At 39.0% G+C, this 22,286-nt stretch overlaps 1 protein-coding gene across 2 annotated transcripts; it reads left to right on the forward strand.

Moving 5' to 3' along the window:
• The first annotated feature begins 803 nt into the window (after positions 1-803).
• dusp22a (dual specificity phosphatase 22a) lies at positions 804-21,756 on the forward strand. Of its 2 annotated transcripts, XM_057842923.1 has the most exons (7): positions 804-1,078; positions 3,644-3,677; positions 4,001-4,083; positions 4,547-4,596; positions 14,959-15,033; positions 15,147-15,318; positions 21,077-21,751. In XM_057842923.1, exons 1-7 carry the CDS (start codon positions 1,058-1,060, stop codon positions 21,257-21,259), a joined length of 618 nt encoding a protein of 205 aa, XP_057698906.1. In that variant the 5' UTR covers positions 804-1,057; the 3' UTR covers positions 21,260-21,751. The 2 variants fall into 2 exon arrangements, with proteins under 2 accessions (XP_057698906.1, XP_057698896.1); XM_057842913.1 differs by lacking the exon at positions 804-1,078 and having other exon boundaries at positions 1,093-3,677; positions 21,077-21,756.
• Positions 21,757-22,286: the final 530 nt, after the last annotated feature.

Here is a 22,286-nt window from a genome sequence, read left to right on the forward strand (position 1 = left end):
GCTGAAAATGTGTAGGGAAAAAAATACAGAGGTGGGACAAAATAATGGAAACACCTTAAATATCATCAAAAGCTAATGTAATATGATGTAGGTCCGCCTTTTGCAGCAATTACAGTGTCAGTTCTCCGAGGTAATAATTCATACAACTTGTGAATTGTTTCCAAAGGAATTTTAAGCTATTCTTCAGTTGGAATACTCTTAAAGTACTTTTTTTTTTGACAATGGCAGTGGAAATCAACGTCTTAACTGAATCTCTAAAACTGATCATAGATGCTCAATTATTTTTAGGTCTGGGGATTGTGCCAGCCATGCGAGATGCTCAACTTCATTAGAATGTTTCTCATGTCATTCTTTAACAAATATGTTCAATGATTATGATGCCAAAATGTTAGGTGTTTCCATCATTTTGTCCAACCCATGTGCATTTATGTGCGGATTTTACAATCTTTAAAATGTCTGTGCTAATTAGACTACAGTGTATTCACCACATCAATGCTTCAAGAAAACATGGCTACATTTGGTGACTTTATTTTAATCCACCAAATGTCCCTCAGGCCCTTGTTTTGATCTTGACAAGTTTATGAACATTTCTAAAAACTTGCCTGCTGTGCAGTATTTATCCTTCTTAAATTCCCATAAGATTTCAATAATTCATAACTATGGTGAAATAACTTTAAAAACAAGAATACGGAGAACCACAAATCTGAAATTGTGAAGTTTAGTGATAGGCTTGACGATTAACGCGCCCTTTTTCAACGTCCGACAAATGTCGCCTAGTATGACGTCACTCACCGGATGGAATAGTATAATCACGTCAAAACAATCCGGAAGACGGCAGTACATGTTTGAAGTTGAACTGTCGGAGGCACGACTGAAAAGTTTGGATACATAATTTTCCTTTTTAGCTTCTTTAATTCAATTACATCGTTTACATGTAAATGTAACTTGATACGTCAAAGTTTAGCCTAGCCTCGTGTTTTGGAATCATTGTCTGTGTTAGGAAACCTTTCCACGTTCAAATAATAAACATCAAGGTAAACAGAACGATTAAATCACCATGGGCAATGGAATGAACAAGGTAGGATAAAGTTGTTTCATGTTGGGACGTTTAAACAGTCTTTCTTTCCCTTTTGGGAATCACGACAAATTGAAACAGTTTACGTTCGCCATAGTCCAATGCGAAGTTATTTATGTCAACGTTGCATTGTACTTCTGTATTGAGTTTGCCTTTGAAAATTAATGCACACATTAGCAGTTAGTGCAGTTGAAACTACAAACAGATCTAATTCGGTTTGGACATTATTTGAACATTCATTCATTTTCGAAACCGACTCCCCACGAGAGTGCTGAGCCGATCCCAACAAATTCTGGGCAGTAGGTGGGGTAAACCTTAATTTGGTTGCGATCTAACCGCAGATTAAGTGAAAATGAGGCAGAAATTTGATATACCTCAAATTTCTTCTTACAATTCAAACAAATCTGTTCATCTTAGACAGGAAATGAGAAACTCCTGCATTTACAGTGGTATGGAAAAGGTTGGCCAGACAGTATTCATTATTTTCATTCGTAAATCATTGAGTGTTTGGATTAGCAACTATATACTAGTAGGCCTATACGTACATGTATGACAAGAGTAAAATATCAGAATTGAAACTAGGTTTATCTGACTAACGAAAGATGTGCAATATGCGTCAAAACAAAAGTACACAAGTGCAAACATTTGGCCACCCTTGTCGTTTTGTTGATTTGAGCAATGGAAACTGATTAGCACTGGATATTAGAAAACCAAATTGGCATATACGCATATCAAGCCTTGAACTTCATAAAAAGATGGATGCGATCAAGGGAAGATTTACTGAAGGTGGCCAATTGCATGTTATGTTTCTCTTTGAATCTCAAGCGAAGATTGGCAACATGTGGGCCTCAACCGCTCTCAAATGACCCGAATAAAAAGTTATTGCTGACATTTTAGCTGTCAGTTTCCACTGTGAGGGACGTCATGAGAGATGGAAGACGACAACAACAATTATCAAGGCCACTAGTGTCAGTGCAAGAAAAATATCTTAAAGGTGTCAAGGCGAAGGATGGTTAAATGGTCAAAGACATCCCACAGACTACCACCAAAGAACTACAGTATCATTTTTCTGCAGACGGTGTCGCTGTGCATCGTTCAACAATTCTGCACACTTTTCACAAGGATAACCTGTATAGGAGTGATTTGGATGAGGTAGCATCGTTTTGGAACATGGTACTGTGGACTGATGACCCAGAAATTGAGTTATTTGGTGACACCAAGGGGTGTCCTACATTCCAAATGAAAGTAATTGATACTCACGGTAAAATTTGGTGGCTGGTCCATCATACTGTGGGGCTGTGTGGCACTAGGGATCCTGCTTGCTTGAATTCCACTCAATATCAAGAGATTGTTGAGAACGATGTTTAACAGTTGAAGTTACAATCAGGCTGGATATTTCAACAGTACAAGTACAAAACTGCAATGTTGCTCAAAATCTATTCTGGTAGTCGTACAAAGGAGCAAGCACAATGTTCTGGGGGGACGATCCATGTCCAAAGGCCTAAATATTGTTGTAAATTTGTGGGCTGCCCATGCTCGACAACCATCAAACATAACTGGAGATGTTTTGTTAGAATGCATGTTTTTTGTTTTTGTTTTTGTTTTTTTGTTTTTTTTTTTTAAGAAAAAAATACCTCTGCACAGAAATTCAGAAACCCACTGGAAGTCATAAGAAACATCTAGAAGTTATTTTGACAAAAATGAAGATCTACTGAATATTGATCCTTTTTTTCTGTTGGGCATGCAAATTGTCAGGATTTTTTGTCCATACAACTGTAAACTGCTTTTATAACAGTGTGGTCTATTCGTTACAAGTTTACTTGAAGCATGTAGAACAAATACGTCAAACATTATTCAGTCCACACCAACTCAAAGCCCCCACCTTGACCACCAGCATCACCATGTCATCCCGCTTTCTGTGGGCTGAGCTCCCACAAATGTCAAAAACTAGACTCACTTTCTATGGCCTTCAACTGATCTTTGAATGATGACTCAAATGGGGACAAATCAGTCTCACATATTTGACATCCGGTACCTTTACTTTAGCACAGCGTGCATATCTGCCAATTTTGCTATTTGCTTTTAATCTTTTCAAACATTTTTTAAGTTGGTGAATTTACATATCTTTAATCCTTATTTCATTTCTTTTTCATTCAAGCACAATGTTATCTTCAAATGTGTAATATTTGACAGTCTTTTTTGGGGGGGCAGGAGCTTATTGGCCTACTATCCCACTGAATCTTAATATTGATGAATGTTTTAGTATTTGGGGAGCTAAGGGTCTTTAAGGGGTAATTTAAGTTGGAGAATCACTGTATTAGAGTCAAAAGTTCTCTACTGCTACTGCCTTTCACCACTTGTTCTTGGGAATAATGCTCCAGTGCTTCAGGCCTTGTATGTCCCTGAGGCGAATGTTGCCATTCTTGCAATGGATTCTTAAGCTCTAAGCCTCAAATCCAATCAGGCTCAGCTCAGGACATTTGATCCTTTTTAGGAGAACTGTATGAAGCCTAACTATCATGTAGACACTAAGAAAAGTACAACATGTCTGTGACATTTGCTTCACAGGTCGTCGACGGTCTTTACCTTGGGAATATAAGAGGTAAGGACTTGCAGTGTTATGTTACTTATTGCTACACCTCATTTTGTTTTCCTGTTTTTTGCGATGTGTGTGTTTTTTGTTTTTTTTTTAAATATGACAAATGTGAAGAACAGTTAAGCTTTTAGATTTTTTTCTACTGATGCGAAATACTACATTCTGTCTTTTGGTTGTTGCGTAATTTTACATTTAATCGGCCACTTTAGGTGACAGTGTTCCAATTTTAGCCACTGTAGCAATGACGTGAGCACGGGCAGTGACTTAACTGTCTCTAACTGCTTTATTGACAGTAAATGAGCTTTTTCACTTGTCTGTGCTTTTCCTAGATGCCGAAAACCGACAAAGCTTGTCAGAGAATGGCATCACCCACATCCTGTCTGTGTATAACAATGCCAGACCCGTATTTGAGGTTAGTGAAACAAAAGAACTGCCAACTCTCACTTTATGAACCCAATAGATAGACGGTTTTCTACATACTGTATATATACTAGTACTTAAAAATGTGATGTGTCTTGTTAGTCAGCAGAGGGAAGTGATGAGTTATAACTGATTCAAGAGTGTCCTTATTGTACTGTATTGGATTTTGATAATGGGACTTTTTCAGTCATGCCAATATTAGATGCATCTAAACATAAATGACGCTTATTCATGTTCAGTTTTGGTTGACACATTCAGATGACTATAGCAATATTGTTTTGGAATTGTAGTAAGACGTAGTGGTATAGGACTACTGCACAGGAACACAACACTTAGTAATTAACAAAAGGAAATGCTGGTTTTACAAAACAATCTCTGGGTGTTGCAATATTTGCTGTGATTACTTGTAGTGTTTTTTTTTTTTTTAATTTATTTACTGTGTTTCTGATTTGCAGGACAAGACCTACCTTTGTATTCATGCAGCTGACGCCTCCACCCAGAACCTGTAAGTGTAAAGCGCGCACGCACGCACGCAACCTCCAAGCTTCTGACATTTTCTTCACATTTAAAATAACTTGACTTTTAAAATCTGGATGACTAAGGGAAAGAATAGGTATTATCAAACCATTTTTGTATTAGTTAGCCAAATCCTATCAACCATATGGGGAGGTGGGTGGTCCTTTTGTAATTCAGTACACTCTTTGTTTTGTTTTTTATGAACATTGCTACGAAAGCTTGATGGGATAATTCCATGTGTCATCTTTAACGGTGTTGAAATCCTCATGAGCTGGTCCTCCACCCTTGCAGTAGTCCCATGACTCAGTGTTTATATTAAGCCTGTCATTAATCATTATTTTATATATATTTTTTATGAATAAGTACATTTGTATATTAATAAACTGTTAATAATTTTTTTTTAGATAAAAACAAATACAAATGGAAATATGCTCGTTATGGCCCCAAATAACACTATATACTTGATGAAGAATAACTCAAACAGCATTAATAACGTAGCATTTTTTTTAAAATCTTTTTTTTTTTTTTTTTTTTTTTTTTAAGTAGTTTATTTCTTTCACCCTTTTCTAAATTAAATGAATAATGGAATATCTTCTTTTCCCCTTTTTTGTTTAATTAGAAAATGTTGTAAAAGAAACTATGTTTAAAAACAAAATTAAAATGGATGAATAAGATAACATATACTATTAACTTAACGCCTGCCATTGACAACGATAGATGCGCAGAACTGGCAGTGAATGCTCACGTTACAGTAACAATGACGTCCGATCAATTTTGACTGGGGAGGCTGGTAGTGCCGGACTCTCCCAGTGGCTTGGGCGTCTTGCACCGTCAATAGCAACCAATGAGTTAAATATGTATAATGGATTCCTCTCTGCGTGGCTTCTGTTCATGTTCACGCAACTCTAGCTTTACTCATTATGGACAAAACGCACACTACAGGCTCTTGAGCCTCTCTTAAAGTGCCAGTCGTGTTTGATGGCAGCTGAGAACTGTACAGTGAAAAATACTGGTAAATATGATATTTCACACTCAGACAACTTTTGATGCTTCTGTCAGCAGATAAGAAAAATGGCTTTGTTGCTTGGATAGATGTTGCTGAGTAGCCTGGATAGATTTGACCTCCCTCCAGTGTCGCAATCACGCACCTTCCCTTAGGCAGCAGAGGAAGGAAACCTCAGTGACATCTGGCTGTTGCCTTTGACCACCCAGTGCTTTAATGATCCCCACTGTGTCACAATCTCAACTCTGAATGATGCGCATAGCTAGGCCAACTGCCGCCCCAGCAGCCAGCAAGGGGGCCCCTCCCATTGCAGGAGGCCCAACAATATGGTTCATATAAAGAGGGCACCACATGCAGCTGTTTGGGGCCTTGTCCAGGTCTAACGTCTGTAATGTGGTGTGGATGTCAACTCACCCCCGATTTGAGTTCCTTTTTTTCCCTTCCATGTTGCATTTATATAGACATGAATATTGATGTGTTTTGCTCATCATTGAGCAAACGCGTTATGGTAATCTTTATAAAGACGAATTTGTCTGTGTGTCTCTCTGTGTATTCATGTTTTATGGATGCCGAAACAGCTCGGCGGATTTTGACCAAATTTTACACACTGGCACTTTATGTGCTTGGGAGTGTTCTAGGATGGGTTTGATCTCTTTAGTGCGGAAAATACATTTGAAACTAAAAAAACTGCATGGAAAATCCTCGGGTTGTTAAAAAAATCGATTCTGAGATATATCGCTAAATTATCATGCAATTCTCATATCAATTCAAAATCCGTCAGTATCAAACCTTACCCATGTATTTTTGGTGGGCATAAACAATTCGGTGGCTGCACTTTTACTCCCGTCCAGTAGTTGGCAGCATGCAGCAGCATTACCTTGCCGTCTGCTGAAGTAACAACATTAGCCTAATCCGAGTCACGATATGTTTACGTCGCCCTCTAATGGTTGACCGCCATTACTGGGGTGTTTATACACCTATAGCGGCCTAGCGTCAGTCAATGTAAACGGTAACTAGGGATGGGAATCGAAATCCGATTCCAATTCGGAACCGGTTCCGAGTGTTTCGAGGCCTCGACATCACAATGAAAAAATAAGCCTTAACGATCCCTTTAACGATTCCTAAAGACGTGTATTGCGTCGTGACGTGTCTTGTTGCCCAGACGCATCAAACTAGCATGGCGCCAAGAACCACTCGCTCCAAAGTTTGACTGCACTTCACCAGGAAAGAGTGTGAAAATGAAAGGTTACGACGGGTAAGCACGAGCATTGCAGCCATAAACATAACAATGACAGCACGTAGGTTCAAACGCTCGAAAGTGTGTCTTCACTTCACGAGGAAAAATTACAACAAAGCGACTTGCAGTCATTGCAAGGTGGAGATAACTGCATCGGGAGGGAATACGACTGCGCTGTCCTCACCGAGAGGCTAAGGCTCAGTCCTGGCTATACACCTAGCTAAACTCCCAAATGACGATGCAGAAGACGTTGGTATAATTTTCTGACTTTATTCAACCATCACTTGAAGAGTGAAACTAAGAATAGAAATGAAACAAATCAATTTCGTGCCCAATAACAAACAGGTTTGCATCAACGTAAATCAGCGATGATTAGCTGCTAATAACAGTAATAACAAATGGTTAGCATTCGTTCGCTAGCATTAGCACATCGTTCAAACCACTACACAACTGGATTTAAGTGTCCGATTGCGAGTGGAAACACAACAACAACAACACAAAAGATGATACATACAGGCGTTGCCTCTGTAGATATTAACATTAACAAAGAACGTAGGCTCGTAGAAGTGTTTCCCTCTCTCACTAACTCGCTCACTCGCTTGGATGCGGCATTTCTTCTTCAGGTGTAAGCGCACTCTTCTTCACGTGAGCGCGTTCTTCTTCGCGTGAGGAAGCGCAAGGGCGCCCCCACTTGAGCGTGTAAGCGCCACAAAAACTAAAAGGCATGCATTTCAATGTAATGGTAAATAATACACGTTAACCCAGCAGTCTCCAAACTGCGGCCCGCGGCCCAAATACGGCCTGCCTCCACATTTGGTCCGGCCATTTTGAATTTTTTTTTTTTCTCAATCGTGTTATTTATTTCCTAGCCTTTTCCTTGAAGAATTCAGAGAGGGTTATTTGGTTATTATCTATTTAATTAATAGTGTTTTTATTATTAATTATTGGTATTATTATTATTATTATATTATATTATTATTATTATTTTATTTACTTTCATTCCGTGAAGAATCCAGAAAGGGTTATTTGATTGTGGCTTTCTGAAAAACAATAATTTTTTACATTTATGCACTTCTGCTATCGTCACACTTTTTCTGTTACAAACTGACCCCGGCCCCTCATCAGAGAAGGGAAAAGTTATGTGGCCCTCACAGGAAAAAGTTTGGGGACACCTGCTTTAACACATATTGCCAAAGGCAGAACAACGACCTATCTGCCAATATATACCAATATTTTTTATTTCTATTAGATAAATGTTTCAGTAAAATGTTACACATTCTTGTGTATTTGCCACTTATTGCCACAGTTAACATTGAGGCTTTGGGCCTCTTTTGATCTTGTTGTGAGTTTGTAAGGTTGTGACTTCTGATTAAACAAACTCGATGCCAATCAAAACGTTTGTTCTTCTTTTTCCCCAAATTAGAATCGATAAGAGAATCGATAAAGAATCGAATCGTTAAGCAATATCGATAATGGAATCGGAATCGTAAAAATCCTATCAATTCCCATCCCTAACGGTAACATTAGCTGCTGTTGGATGTGTGCTGCGAGTGGCACACCACAGCAATGGCGGACGGGGTACTTCAGGTCGTTTTCCTCTGATTAGTCATCTGAAATTTGGGTTAATTTTGGCTTTTACTGCAAAAACTGAGGCATGACGTATTTGGAATCGTGCATTCAAGCAGGTTTGGACAAAGGCAGGTTTGCACTAAAAAAGAGAGAATGTTATAATAAAATCCATACTGTATATTGTTCAAACATAAAACAAAAGCATTTTTGCCAGAGTGCTGGTTGAGGTTTCAGGAATAAATTGATATAAAAGTACTTTTAGCATTCAGGAAGAATGAGGGTAAGGTAGGCGGGGCAGTGCCACCCCCCAAGTGGCCGAAAAATGTCATTGCACGTAATTGACTCTCCTATATAGACCCTACTCACCTACGTCACAAAATGACGTGTCGCTGTATCCGGCCGCCATATTATCCGTCATTTTTTAGCCCTATTCTCAATGGTTTCAATTAGTCGTGCAATTTATAGAGCAATTCATGGAAGCCCCGGTGTTATCTGACGCTGTAAACTCATTGGATGCGTTGCATAAAAGGCGTTATGTGGAAAAGCTTCAGTTTATCCATTCGCCAGATCCATATTTGATGCCTAAATCGATGTTTTTCGACCCGCTGTCTTCGCCGTCCCTGCCTGACATCTGCTACCCTGATATTTACAACTATCTTGTCCACACAAAATCAGCCTATTCTCACAAAAGTTTGAAAAACTTTAAGAGCTTGGAGGCTTATAAATACTTCGTTGCTGGTTGGGTGAAACAGGTCCTCGTCCACGAAAATTCGGCAGGAATCTATCTTGTGCTCGGGAAGGTGAGTTACGAAATTTTCAATTCAAAATCTTTTGTTCTTGCTAACATCCACTGTCAAGTCTAATGTATTTCATGTCATTTGTCAATGGAGCTAGGGCTTTTAATGTTTATATGGTTTAGCGATAGCACTCTCACTACATACATATATAATATGTAATAAATATGAAGTGCGATAGCACTACTCCAGATTGTCCCTAGTTGAATTTATTTTTTGGCTTTTGACCTCAATAGTGACATTGTAAATTAATTGTATGACAACTGTCTTATTATCCCCTTATAATTATATATTTTCAGGTAGTTCATTCACAACGTCTGAGTGTATGTTGTCGGAGATTAGCCTAGCAATGATCTTAATTGTGGTTGTCAGCCCAAAACCCTCTAAATATATATTAAATGCATCTTACCAGATATAAAATGACTACTACATAATCTGTGGTAATCGTTTGGAGCCCAGTTTTCTCGTCAAATTGCAGCAGTCCATCTCGCTCTCCTCTCCGGGTCTCTCTGAATACGGTAGAACTTCAAGTCTCTCCGTCTATCTTCTCTGTTATTGCAACCGCCTGCCTCACATGCCTTCACCATTTTGATTATTAATGTTAACGAGCAGAAAAACACTCCATAATAGGAGGAATTTACGTAGCGGTAATGCGTCAACACGACGAGTTGACGGACAATATGGCGCGGGGGTGTGGTTGTGACGTCATGTGAGTAGGGTCTATACTGTATATGAATTCAAAATAAAGACCTAGCTGGTAAAATGTTGTCTATAAAAGTTGTAAAGCAATAGAACAACAAAAATGAATAAAATGAACAAGAATCCTACAACGTATTCCATAATGGGGCAAAATTATTTTTTAAACAGATCATGTGACTAGATGTGACTAGCACCTCAGACACTGTCCTTTGTTTTGCCAAGGCCAAAACTACACCTGAAGAGGCAAGATAGATATTTTGAATTTCTTTGTATTTTGCCTCCACCCCGAAAAGTCAAACTCTAATTAATCTGGATCGAATCGAATCATGGCCTGTGAATCGTAATATGAATCGTATCACCAGATATGAGGCAATGCACACCTCTAGAAAATCCCTGATTGTGGAGGCGACAGCGCCGTCTTTTGGGCAAAAGACACATCATTGCGATTGCAATGTCATGGTTGGCTTTCAAACTTTACGGTTTCATGTACAAATTTCAATGTGCTGCGATGATTCATTGTGCCTTTGAGTACTCCACAACAAGACCCTGGATTAAAAAAAAAAAAAAAGTACAATTTTCTGGAATACGAATATTACTAAGGGATTTATTTCTCCTGGATATTAATACTGTACACAATGATGGAATAGCAATTGCGCATTAACCCCTTTATGGTGCTCTGTTACTTTTACTTCCTTAAATATGCAGCTGTAATGTAGTATGTATTATCTGCGATTTGGTTGTATTGCGTTCACATCACGCAAACCTGAGCAACACCAGGCCATGCTGTTGCTAGTATTAATATAATGCATCCACACAAATAAATCTAGTATAATTTTAAGTCTGTTTGTTGTTTTGTTAGCAGTGATATTTACTTCACTTTCACTATCAGTCACTTCCACGTTTCCTCAATTTGGCTGCTTGTTGGTTTTCTGGGAATTACTTGTTTTAGACTTGATTCAATGAGTGACGAAAATCACTTGACAGTTTACACTTTGAAGTTAAATCGATTTAGCATCATGTTTGTTTTTCATTGTTAGAACAATCAGTTGTTGTGGATGCTTTATTTTAGACCCCAAAATAAATATATACAGTATCTTTGGCCATAGCTTACATTAGAAACTAAAGCTCAAATGATGGGTGAAGATTTTTTTTTCTGGTGACAATCTGATTGTCTTTGAGGCCTAAACTTCCTGCATGCAAATGCAAATGTTTTTAATTTTTTGTTCAAAGGTGTGTGCGCAAAGTCAGAAGGTGTAGAAATTAAATTTAACTAAACAACCAAAATGTGTACTGTCACAAAATGCTCCTTTTAGATATATTTAATGAAATTGTATCATTGTGCCGCATTATGCCTTGGTTGACGTCGAAAAATTCTCAATTTTAGTTGTAATTCACAAGATTTCCCCTAAATGACGGCTTGTCCAAATGCTAATTGTGGTTGGAATGGACATTTCATCAACTGAAAATGGGTTTACGACTTCGGTAAACATCGAGTTTAAAATTTATATATATATTTTTTAATTGCCCATGAAAAAAAAGTCAATCGGTATAAGCCCGATATTTCTAGCAACTTTAGCTGTGAATGAAAGAATAATAGTGAATGAGGACAGTGCACATTGATATGATGTGACCTTTCCCAGGATATTTCAATCCGCGGCATCTTGAGATCTTGAGTGTTTTGATGATTTTTACCAGATTCAGCTGGTTTGAACCAAAATACTCTGTCACAAGGTGAATTTCTGCATATTAAACAAGATGAGCGGAAGCTTCAGTGCTGGGAAGACGCAACAAAGTGCTGAGGAGACAAGTTCTGAAATGGACTTTGGGTCTGAGGAAGAAGTGTTGCTCGAGTGAGTTTATTTTAGCCGGCGACTGTTACTTTGCCTGCTGTTGAGTAACCAGCAGCTTGTCCCAAGAGTCTGCTCTATCAGCCACCTACTTCTTGATAATGTGAAACACTATCTGTGTTACTAAACTGCCTATAAGGGGGGAATATTCATCCAGAACATTAGTCTTGTCTTTTTTTAACCTCACTATTTTTTCCATATCGTTTTGCTTAATTTTCGTTCACATGGGTGAGAAAATGAAGTCAGCGTTTTCATTTCAAGCATTGAACATAACAAAAGATACTTTGTTTTGTTGTGCTCTCTGCTCTCTGTTTCAATTCCTGAACCCGAGTCGGTGCAGTTATTTATGGAAAACTAGTGTCTCTGTGAATAGGAGTTAGATTTTCTCTGAGGCATCTGTGTGTTCGGCCAGTATCATATCCCAGTTCTGCAACCCGCAAACACAGAATCTGGGCCTCGTCGTTGTAGTTTCATTTCAAGATGCTATTTCCCGATTCTTATAATGTGTCATCTATTTTTAGCTTTATAATAGGGGTGTAGCGGTACACATAAAGTTCGGTTCGGTACGTACCTCGGTTTTGAGGTCACGGTTCGGTTAATTTTCGGCACAGTAAGAAAACAAAATGCAAAATATAAATGTGCTAGTTGTTTATTACACACTTTTGTGCTTTCAACAATAGGAACATTAGCCTATACAAAGCTAGAATTCTGCTCAAAAAGTAGTGGGTATGTATGTATGTATCACTACTGTAAGAAAGAAGAAGAAAAAAGAAGTCCTGTGCTAAAGAGAAAAGCAATCCAAATGACAAAGATTTTAACATGTATTTTACAAATTAAATGCCTCAATGAATAATTTTTTTTTTTTTCCTGATGAATTGTTTTCAAAAGCTTTATTGGTGGATTTTCTCAAGTTAAAGTACCACACAAAAATTAATAAATTTAATTGTGTAAGCAGGATATGTGTATTATTCTTGTTATTTAATTACAGGTGTTTTAGCTCATTTCAATTTTTTTTTTTTTTAAATGGGCTATTATTTATTTTATTATGTGTTTATATTTTACAAATGTGATGTAGTATTCATTTATATTGCATATTTTATGTTGTATAACTTCAGTTCCTATGTGAATATTAGTTCCTACTTGTTTTGTTGTGGTGGGAGGGTTTTGTATTGAACACGGGACCATGTTGGTTATTATTATAGCAGAGAAGACAGCAGTAAATCAACAAAGACAAGTCAACTGTGCCCCGATCTACCACTCAAAAGATCTGATGGACTCAAAAAGTGGGTTACGATTGCATATTAGTTTGAAAATCGACCGGATCCACCGTATTTTTACACGAGTTGTGACGAGTGACTTCCGGTCTGCCGGATCCTAGCTAGTAGTATTGACGCAGGAGGGCCGTGTCTCGCTTCAAATAATAAACGCTGCCGTTCTTTTCTCGTGCGTCGCTTCTGGGACGCGTGTAACACGCGGCTGCACTGCCACTGGTGTGCATTGGCTGATTGACTTTAACACCCACGTTTCACTGCGTTCTCGCGGCAGCCACGTTGTCGCGCCGTTGACGTTTCTGGGTTATATACTGTCCTTCCGTGTTGTTCCTCATTATAGTAGTGAAGACGGAGTAAATATAATCTACACAAAGAAACTAACCTGATCGACTCACAGCCTCGAAAAGTAAGGGTTACGTTACGTCAGAAACTCATTCGCTACGCCTCCGTTCCAAACCGATCACCCCGTACCGAAACGATTCAATACAAATACATGTATCGTTACACCCTTACTTTATAATATTGTATGGTAGGATGCTACCTGTCAATTGAAAGTCACTTTCTGATTTGATGTAAAATAGGACCACGTTTGAATAAAACACTGAGCAACAATTTTATTACAAATTGTCATTGTTTTTCTTCTTTAGGTCATGTTTTATTTTTTCTCCACATGTTGTTACTACATGAACACAACTAGCCGTATCCTTTGTAAAATCGTAACAGTGTTATTAAACATTGCAGCCATGCTTATTTTAAATGGAATTACATTTAAATATTTCAGTAAATATTTTAAATAAACCAAACACATCTATTAAGTACAGTCTTTTTCATATTTATGAAGAAAATACGTGTCCTATAAATTAAAAATCATTGTTATAGGGACAAAAAATGTTAAAAGGACAGACAACAATTTTAACGTGCAGTCCTGCAGATAGAAGTTTGTTTAATAAATTGAAAAAAACAATTTCATTTTTCTGATGAATAATATTGGAGAAAAATTACAATAACAGGCAGAATTTCCAGGATGTGGCTACTCAAAATGGAGGCAGACATTTTAACAATGCCAGTGTTATTTTAGCCAAACAAATGTGAGTATCCTTCCTTAATGCTTTATTAATACCCACTTGTTAATGAGTCTATCAGTGTGTATGTGCATGGGTCTATCTGAGGTCACAAAATGGCATCATGGCCTAATAGATTTGTTCACGGAAATGATAAGCCAACATGCTCGCGAAGATGACTGAAAAATAGATGTCTTTAGACAGCTTTTTACGGGGGAAAAGAACACCTGATGAGTCAGAAGAGGAGCCTACGCCAAGTCCACTCCGCATAATAAGTGGCCAAAAGTTAGCAAACGAGGCAATTAAGCCTTCAAAGCAGCTTTGGCACATAGAGGCTAAGCACCCAGGAATAATGGATAAGCCTTTGGAATTTTTTAAACAATAAAGTGCGAGCATGACTGACAGAAACAATTAGTGAGGGCCACCACATCAACAAAAGTGAATGCATTGAGAAGATCACACCTCGTGGCGAACCGTAATGCAAAGCCAAGAAACCTTATTATGCCTGAGACCAAGGATATTTGCTGTCAAGTTTTAGTAAAGGCCACTGTTAAAAAAGGTTGATTCAGCGTTTGGTGAGTTACATTTTCCCTGCAATTAACGTTCGGTTTTAGCCCCGTCGTGTTAGTTTATATTTCCTGTATTTTTCTACCACACGTTGCCGGTCCGTGAAAAAAAAGGCCGACATCATACCGGTCTGTGGTGCAAAAAACGTTTGGGACCACTGATTTAAATGACAATCTTTCAGACAAAGGTTATATATACTAGGTGTTGTCTGTCCCTTTTAAAAATAGCTGTCAAACCTAAAATAACAACAAAAATGTTGCCCAGTGTAATTGATTATTTCAATGATTTGGCTTTATTTCACAGGTTGCAGCATTTTAAAGAATGCATCCGCTTCATCCACGAGTGTCGCCTGAATGGTGGCGCGTGTCTTGTTCACTGGTAGGTGATCCGTCTTGTGATTTTGCTCTGGTATTAGGTCTAATTAGATGCACGTTATTATATAAACCAGAAACATGCCGCTTCATTTCCTTAACCGTGTGCCGTTCATGCAGCCTTGCAGGTGTGTCTCGCAGCACAACTATGGTAGTGGCCTACCTGATGACCGTCACCCACTACAGTTGGGAAGAGTGTCTCACAGCAGTCAAAGCCGTCCGCTCCTTTGTCGGACCCAACTGTGGATTCCAAGAGCAGCTGCAGGAGTACCAGACAACACAAGTTTCAGAGGTACAGTGGGGCAAATAAGTATTTAGTCAACCACTAATTGTGCTACTTCTCCCACTTGAAAATATTAGAGAGGCCTGTAATTGTCAACATGGGTAAACCTCAACCATGAGAGACAGAATGTGGAACAAAAAACAGAAAATCACATTGTTTGATTTTTAAAGAATTTATTTGCAAATCATGGTGGAAAATAAGTATCTGGTATATGCCAATAGTTCATCTCAATACTTTGTTATGCACCCTTTGTTGGCAATAACTGAGGCCAAATGTTTTCTGTAACTCTTCACAAGCTTTTCACACACTGTTGCTGGTATTTTGGCCCATTCCTCCATGCAGATGTCCTCTAGAGCAGTGATGTTTTGGGGCTGTCATTGGGCAACACGGACTTTCAACTTCCTCCTTACCCCGTGGCGTCAAAATGATAACAAGAACGGGGAGCAAAAATCCCAGAACCACCCGGGGGACCTAGTTAATGACCTACAGAGAGCTGGGACCACAGTAACAAAGGCTACTATCAGTAACACAATGCGCCCCCAGGGACTCAAGTCCTGCACTGCCAGACGTGTCCCCCTGCTGAAGAAAGTACACGTCCAGGCCCGTCTGCGGTTCACTCGAGAGCATTTGGATGATCCAGAAGAGGACTGGGAGAATGTGTTATGGTCAGATGAAACCAAAATAGAACTTTTTGGTAGAAACATAGGTTCTCTTGTTTGGAGGAAAAAGAATACTGAATTGCACCATACCCACTGTGAAGCATGGGGGTGGAAACATCATGCTTTGGGGCTGTTTTTCTCCAAAGGGACCAGGACGACTGATCTGTGTAAAGCACAGGTGTCAAACCGATTCCAGAAAGGGCCAAGTGGGTGCAGGTTTGCTTTTCTACCAATGAAGAGGACACCTTTTAACCAATCAGATCTTTTACATGTGTAATCAGTTAAACTTTGTCAGGTGCTGCTTGTTTTAGTATGAAGTTCATTGGTTAAACTCTCTGCACGGTATCGGTTGGAACAAAATCCAGCACCCACTTGGCCCTTTCTGGAATCGGTTTGACACCTGTGGTGTAAAGGAAAGAATTAATGGGGCCATGTATCGAGAGATTTTGAGTGAAAATCTCCTTCCATCAGCAAGGGCATTTAAAATGAGACGTGGCTGGGTCTTTCAGCATGACAATGATCCCAAACACACAGCCAGGGCAACAAAGGAGTGGCTTCGTAAGAAGCATTTCAAGGTCCTGGAGTGGCCTAGCCAGTCTCCAGGTCTCAACCCCATAGAAAATCTGCGTAGGGAGTTGAAAGTCCGTGTTGCCCAACGACAGCCCCAAAACATCACTGCTCTAGAGGAGATCTGCATGGAGGAATGGGCCAAAATACCAGCAACAGTGTGTAAAAAGCTTGTGAAGAGTTACAGAAAACGTTTGGCCTCCGTTATTGCCAACAAAGGGTACATAACAAAGTATTGAGATGAACTTTTGGTATTGACCAAATACTTATTTTCCACCATGATTTGCAAAGAAATTCTTTAAAAATCAAACAATGTGATTTTCTGTTTTTTTTTCCACATTCTGTCTCTCATGATTAAGGTTTAACCATGTTGACAATTACAGGCCTCTCTAATATTTTCAAGTGGGAGAACTTGCATAATTAGTGGTTGACTAAATACTTATTTGCCCCACTGTATATACAGTACAAGATGTTTACCAGAGGGACCACTTCTTTGAGTATAACTCAACAATGTAATGACATCACATGATTATACTTTATAAAGGGAAAAAGCAGGTCCTGCAAAGTGTGCTGCCATTGCAGCTGCCACACACTGAGTGACAATTGCAGAGGGGGTTGCTGGGATTGCATTAGCTTGGTGCTGACCGTCACGTGTTTTGAATCTTTGTCAGCATCTTGCAACATGTTCGCATGTATTTGTTTCGAGGAAATAAGAGTGAATGGATTTAGACAGAGTGAGTTTTGTGATTAGAATTTTTAAAAGGGACACTCCAGTGGAAGTCAAGATTAATAATACATTGCTTGAATCCAAAAAAGAGTGTTGCTAACCTTGCCAAATTCAAATTAATAAGACAAGGTAATAATAATAAGATAAGGTTTAAAAATGGAGAAGGATAAGGCCTGACAGAACAACTGTACCATGCCAGCGAGGCTTTGTGAACACGAGAAGCATCTCTCTCATCAGGATGACTTGGCGAAAGCAGAACAAGCAATCGCCCGTAAAGCCTGCAGGCAAGGGCGGCTCGTGTAGCAGTTGCCATCAGTTAATGCATACGATCCGCAACAATTAGCCTTAAAGAGCATATGACACCAGAAAAAAAGTCTTAAATGGCATTATTATGTGAATTAGAATCATATTTTGAGACGATTCGACTATATACAACAATTTAGCAAAGCGCAGATGACGAGAAATTAGTCTTTTAATCTGCCGGTTAGCCACGCCTACCATTATAGGGCTTTAGCGTCCCCAACAGGTGGATGACGTCAGCGGTAGACTAGGCTCATCGGTTTTACTATTCAGCCCATTGAGGGGGAATTGTTCAGAACGAGGAAAACGCGACGAAGAGAGCTGCAAAATGTCATTGTTTCAGTCTCTCTACTCCCAATATTTTTACAGGATATTCTTTTTATCCAAGTATTTTTCCCCAATAGCTATATAAATGGCTTGAGAAGGACCAGTCAACCCGTCGAGGGGGAACTATTCACAATGAGGAAAACGCGACGAAGAGAGCGGCAAAATGTCATTGTTTCTGTCTCTTTACTTCAATATTTTTACAGGATATTCTTTTTACCCAAGTACTTTCCCCAATTGCTAAATAAATGGCATGGTCATGACAAATAACAATCTTGTGCTAAATGGAATATAAAATAATAAAAATCCATTTATTCAAGACGAAATGGCAAAATTACTCCATAATGGTCAAAACAGTCGACTTCACCTTTACTGTCACACCTCCCGAACGATATTTTATGACACCTAAATCGGACATATGTAATCTCCCTTCCCCGGCTTCGGAGAATGTAAACAGACCAGAAGGAGTGACAGCTAGCCGACATGCTAACCCGAACCGAGGGATGTTTCAAAGTCTTCGAAGTGGAAAATCACACATAACTAGCCTGGATTATTTGACATGATGACCCGGTTGTCGAGTTTCTTTGCGGATCGGCAAACCGCCCGGCGGAGAGCAATTTACAGTTCGTTCCCTGGAGGAGGGTGGCTGGAGTTGTTGTGTAGCTAACGCGCTAACAGCTAACTGCTAATGAGCATGAGGATAGCTTTTTACATGCCTATCAATGATCAAACGTAAGTAGTCCTTTATTTAAAGGAATTTTATAGTGTTTACTTTGTAATCACTGTATTCGTATTTGACATAATACAAAACAAGATGTTTACTCACTTCCTTGTAAGTCAAATGGTCCCACAGTAAATATCCACGGTGAATGGGAACCTTTTGAAACTCCAAAAAGGCGCATACGCCTCTCCCGCATACAGAATGATTTTTCTGCAGCCGTTTGGCTGGCGTGAGGAAAAAAATAAAAGTGTTAATCCGCAAAATCAGCTGAATCCTTCGTCCTCATACACAACAGTACACTGTATAGTGAAGAGAACGTCTTCTACCGTACACGTCACAGCGCCCTCCTCCTCAATGCAAGACCGAAGCCGGAAGTCACTCATTTTCATGGCGCGGGATTCAAAAAACTAAATAAATATAGCGATCGCTTCCACACACATCCAAGCGGTCCATATCATTCAGGGGCATAAAATACCGCGTGTATTATGAAATAAACATGCTTTTTCGTGTCACAGGCACTTTAAATTTACCGGGCGCTTGCCAGTATGTTTGCATTCAACGTCGGCCAGCACCAAAGGGCTTCCGGCCACTGGGACCCCGCGGTGCTGCTCATTGCCAACTGTCCACTACATTATTACACAAAGCCCCATATTACATAAAACACATATGTACCTGACAAAAGATGTATTTTGATGACAGAGGTTGTATTTTTTTTCTCTGCAGGCCTCAGAAGTAACGCTAGAAATTAAATGGACCCTCTGTCGAACTGGAGCCGACCACAATGCATCCAATGTCGTTGCGTCATTGCTTGTGGCTGGCCGCTTATTTTACCCGTACAAAGCCCAATTAACACATATCGTTGAAACTGGAGTGTCCTTTTAAGCGTAATGTGTAACATTCTCACAGTGTTAGGAAAGTTCCATTTTCTACATAAACTTGTTTAAATTGCAGTTTACTAATTGTAAAGTAAACTGTTCAGTTCATAATTCAAAATTTTGAACTGAAGTTCATGGTTAAAAAAACTTTTGTAGTTCTCTTCTTCTCAATATTTGGTACAAGCCATTATTGACAGAGTTGATATAGAACCACAGACAGCAGCCATTTTATCCACTTCAACACTTAAACTGTTTCAGATTCATATTGACTTAGAAATCTGTGTCGATACTGACCTGTTGGTAAAACTCTCATAAAGGTTGCGGTTGCAGTAGGGGTTGTGGTTGCGGTAGGGTAGGGTAGGGTAGGGTAGGGTAGGGTAGGGTAGGGTAGGGTAGGGTAGGGTAGGGTAGGGTAGGATAGGATAGGATAGGGTAGCTGACACACTTTGTCCTCGGGTACAGCAATGCTCAATGCTCGCTAATTAAGTTGGAAAAGGCGGTTGTGCATCATATTGTTGGTTTGCCAACTACCATTGACACCTGGAGTCGAGATACTAAGGAAGAAGATTGAACCAATCAGATGAAAGCAACTGCAATGAAAGTTTGACATATCTGGCGGGGGTATAGGCGGAGGGACCTTGAAGTTGGACGTGGGACTCGGGCTTTGTGACGAAGTAAACCTGGAAATTCGAAAACGGTCGTTTTAATTTCTGGTTTTGGAAAAAGGGCCAAACATTTTACTGGACCATTTTTTGTGTTTTTGGTTTCCAAAGGACTCCCCTTTGTTGACAATGCAATATATTTAAGTTAAATAGGGAGAAATTACAGTACATGTAGTCTTTAATTTATATCCCATCGAATTGTTGGATATCAGTTAGATTGATTTTTTTTTTTTCTGTTACCTCTGACTTTTATCAAGAGAAAGGACCCTGGACACCATAATGATTTAAAACTTATATTGCCTAAGTTGTAATAACCAGAGTTCATGATAAGAAGCCTGAAATTAAGGGTTTGTGTGAATCAGTTGACGATAATGGTTGATACCAACCTTTGTTCCCAGTTTAAATTATACTTATAAGTACCGGCCATACCTTTAGTTTAGATACACTGTGATAAAGGAAACTGTACTAATTGGCAGGATAGAGACCTGATCCTTTTGAACGGGAAGAGTTGGCAGTGCAGGTAATGGTTTAACACATTAATATGGACCATGGTTTCTCATAATTTTCTCACTAAAACAATTCAACTTGAAATCACCTTTTAAACAGTAGCTGTCATAAATCCTTTATTTACCTGACAGGCAGTTATTTATTACATGTTAACATTTTTAATTGTCGTACATGTGTTAAAGAAATGAAAGTGCTGTAAAACCTCAAATGAATTAAAACTGACCCATAATTTGTAATGATGTAGTGTTTAAGGAAGTGAAATTCTTAAAAGTTACAAGGTTAACACATCCATCACTGTATTCTAAAACACGAAACGATTATTAGTGTACTTGCCAATACCTCTAATGACGTGATGAAATGGCGTAAGAATAGGTGGTGATTTTTTCTGCATGGATTGATATTGATTTACACCAATCTACCAACAGTACCGAGAGTGGCTGGAGTCCAGTTTCCAAGCTAATCCGTTTAAGGACCATGAGCGCGTAGGCGCCCTATTGATCCAGTTCACGAAGCAACAGGAGCATCAGAGAGAAGCGGGAGACCACCGTTGGATAAAACGGGATGCGGACGTGTGCTCACTGCCATCTGACCCTGATGGCAGTAGCTGAAAAACACAACAGCCCAGCAGCAAATCAACACCCAAAATACTTAATTTATACTTCATGCTACTTCTCTAGTAATGTGTTGATTTGATTCAGGCTTTCTATTACCTCAGTCGTAGCACCTCTTTGTTTCCCTTACTGAGAAGCCTTACTCTGAAAACCTCAGCACCTTAGCCATGATGACATCACCTGTGCTTCCATTTGATGCAATACACTCAGCAGCCTTAAAGATTTTTCTTATTACACCGATTTCATTGACATTAAGTGATTTTATGTCAATGAATGCGGTGGAAATGAACTCAGTCGTTCATTTTATTCATTGATCGCTACATTGACTACATTTTAATTTTTATTGAAGGTACATTTTAATTTTTATTGAAGGATCTTAAAAGTCCCAACACTACCATCTTCCTGATTTTGAATGAAGCTCTGATTTTTCTTTTTAGCATTTGTAGATTTTTGTCTTGATTTTATCGGTACAGTGTACACGTATTTTAATTGCACATTTGTGTTTTGGTGTTTTTTAATAAAATGTAGTCACAAATAAAATGAAGTGATTACTGTGTGGATTAATTGAACTGGACCTCTATTGGTATTATTGGCAGGCAATTAGTTAATCATTAATACACTAATATTGATGTTGAAATCCAATCTATTTCAGTTCAGTTAAAATGTATAGGACAGTTTGCTGTCAATGGCAGGGAATAAATTAAGAACTACAAAACTGGGCATGTGAAGTTGGCATTTTATACTCATCATTTTTACACAAGTCTTGGTCAGGTTAAATTTTCTCCACTCTGGACCACTTTGTCCAGTGTATTTAGTTTTAATTCATCTTAGCACCATCATCACAGTTTGCCCAAGCAGGAAATTGCCAGGACCTTATTTGACCCGAAATAGAGGAAATGCTTTTCAAATAAATCATATAGTTAAGTTGCCAGAGTAGAGTGGATAATGCAGGGGTCCACAAAAAATTCCCCACGCCACAAGTTTGCGTGTGACAGACAACTTTTGACGTGGGCAGTAACTGGTG

This window comes from Corythoichthys intestinalis, chromosome 1 (genome assembly GCF_030265065.1).
Source record: "Corythoichthys intestinalis isolate RoL2023-P3 chromosome 1, ASM3026506v1, whole genome shotgun sequence".
In the NCBI taxonomy this organism is placed as follows: Eukaryota; Metazoa; Chordata; class Actinopteri; order Syngnathiformes; family Syngnathidae; genus Corythoichthys; species Corythoichthys intestinalis.

Coding starts and splice junctions, on each gene's coding strand:
- dusp22a (XM_057842913.1), top strand. CDS start 3,620: ATGTCTGTGACATTTGCTTCACAGGTCGTCGACGGTCTTTACCTTGGG. Junction 4,597..14,958: donor GACGCCTCCACCCAGAACCT/GTAAGTGTAAAG, acceptor TTTATTTCACAG/GTTGCAGCATTTTAAAGAAT. Junction 15,034..15,146: donor GGCGCGTGTCTTGTTCACTG/GTAGGTGATCCG, acceptor CCGTTCATGCAG/CCTTGCAGGTGTGTCTCGCA.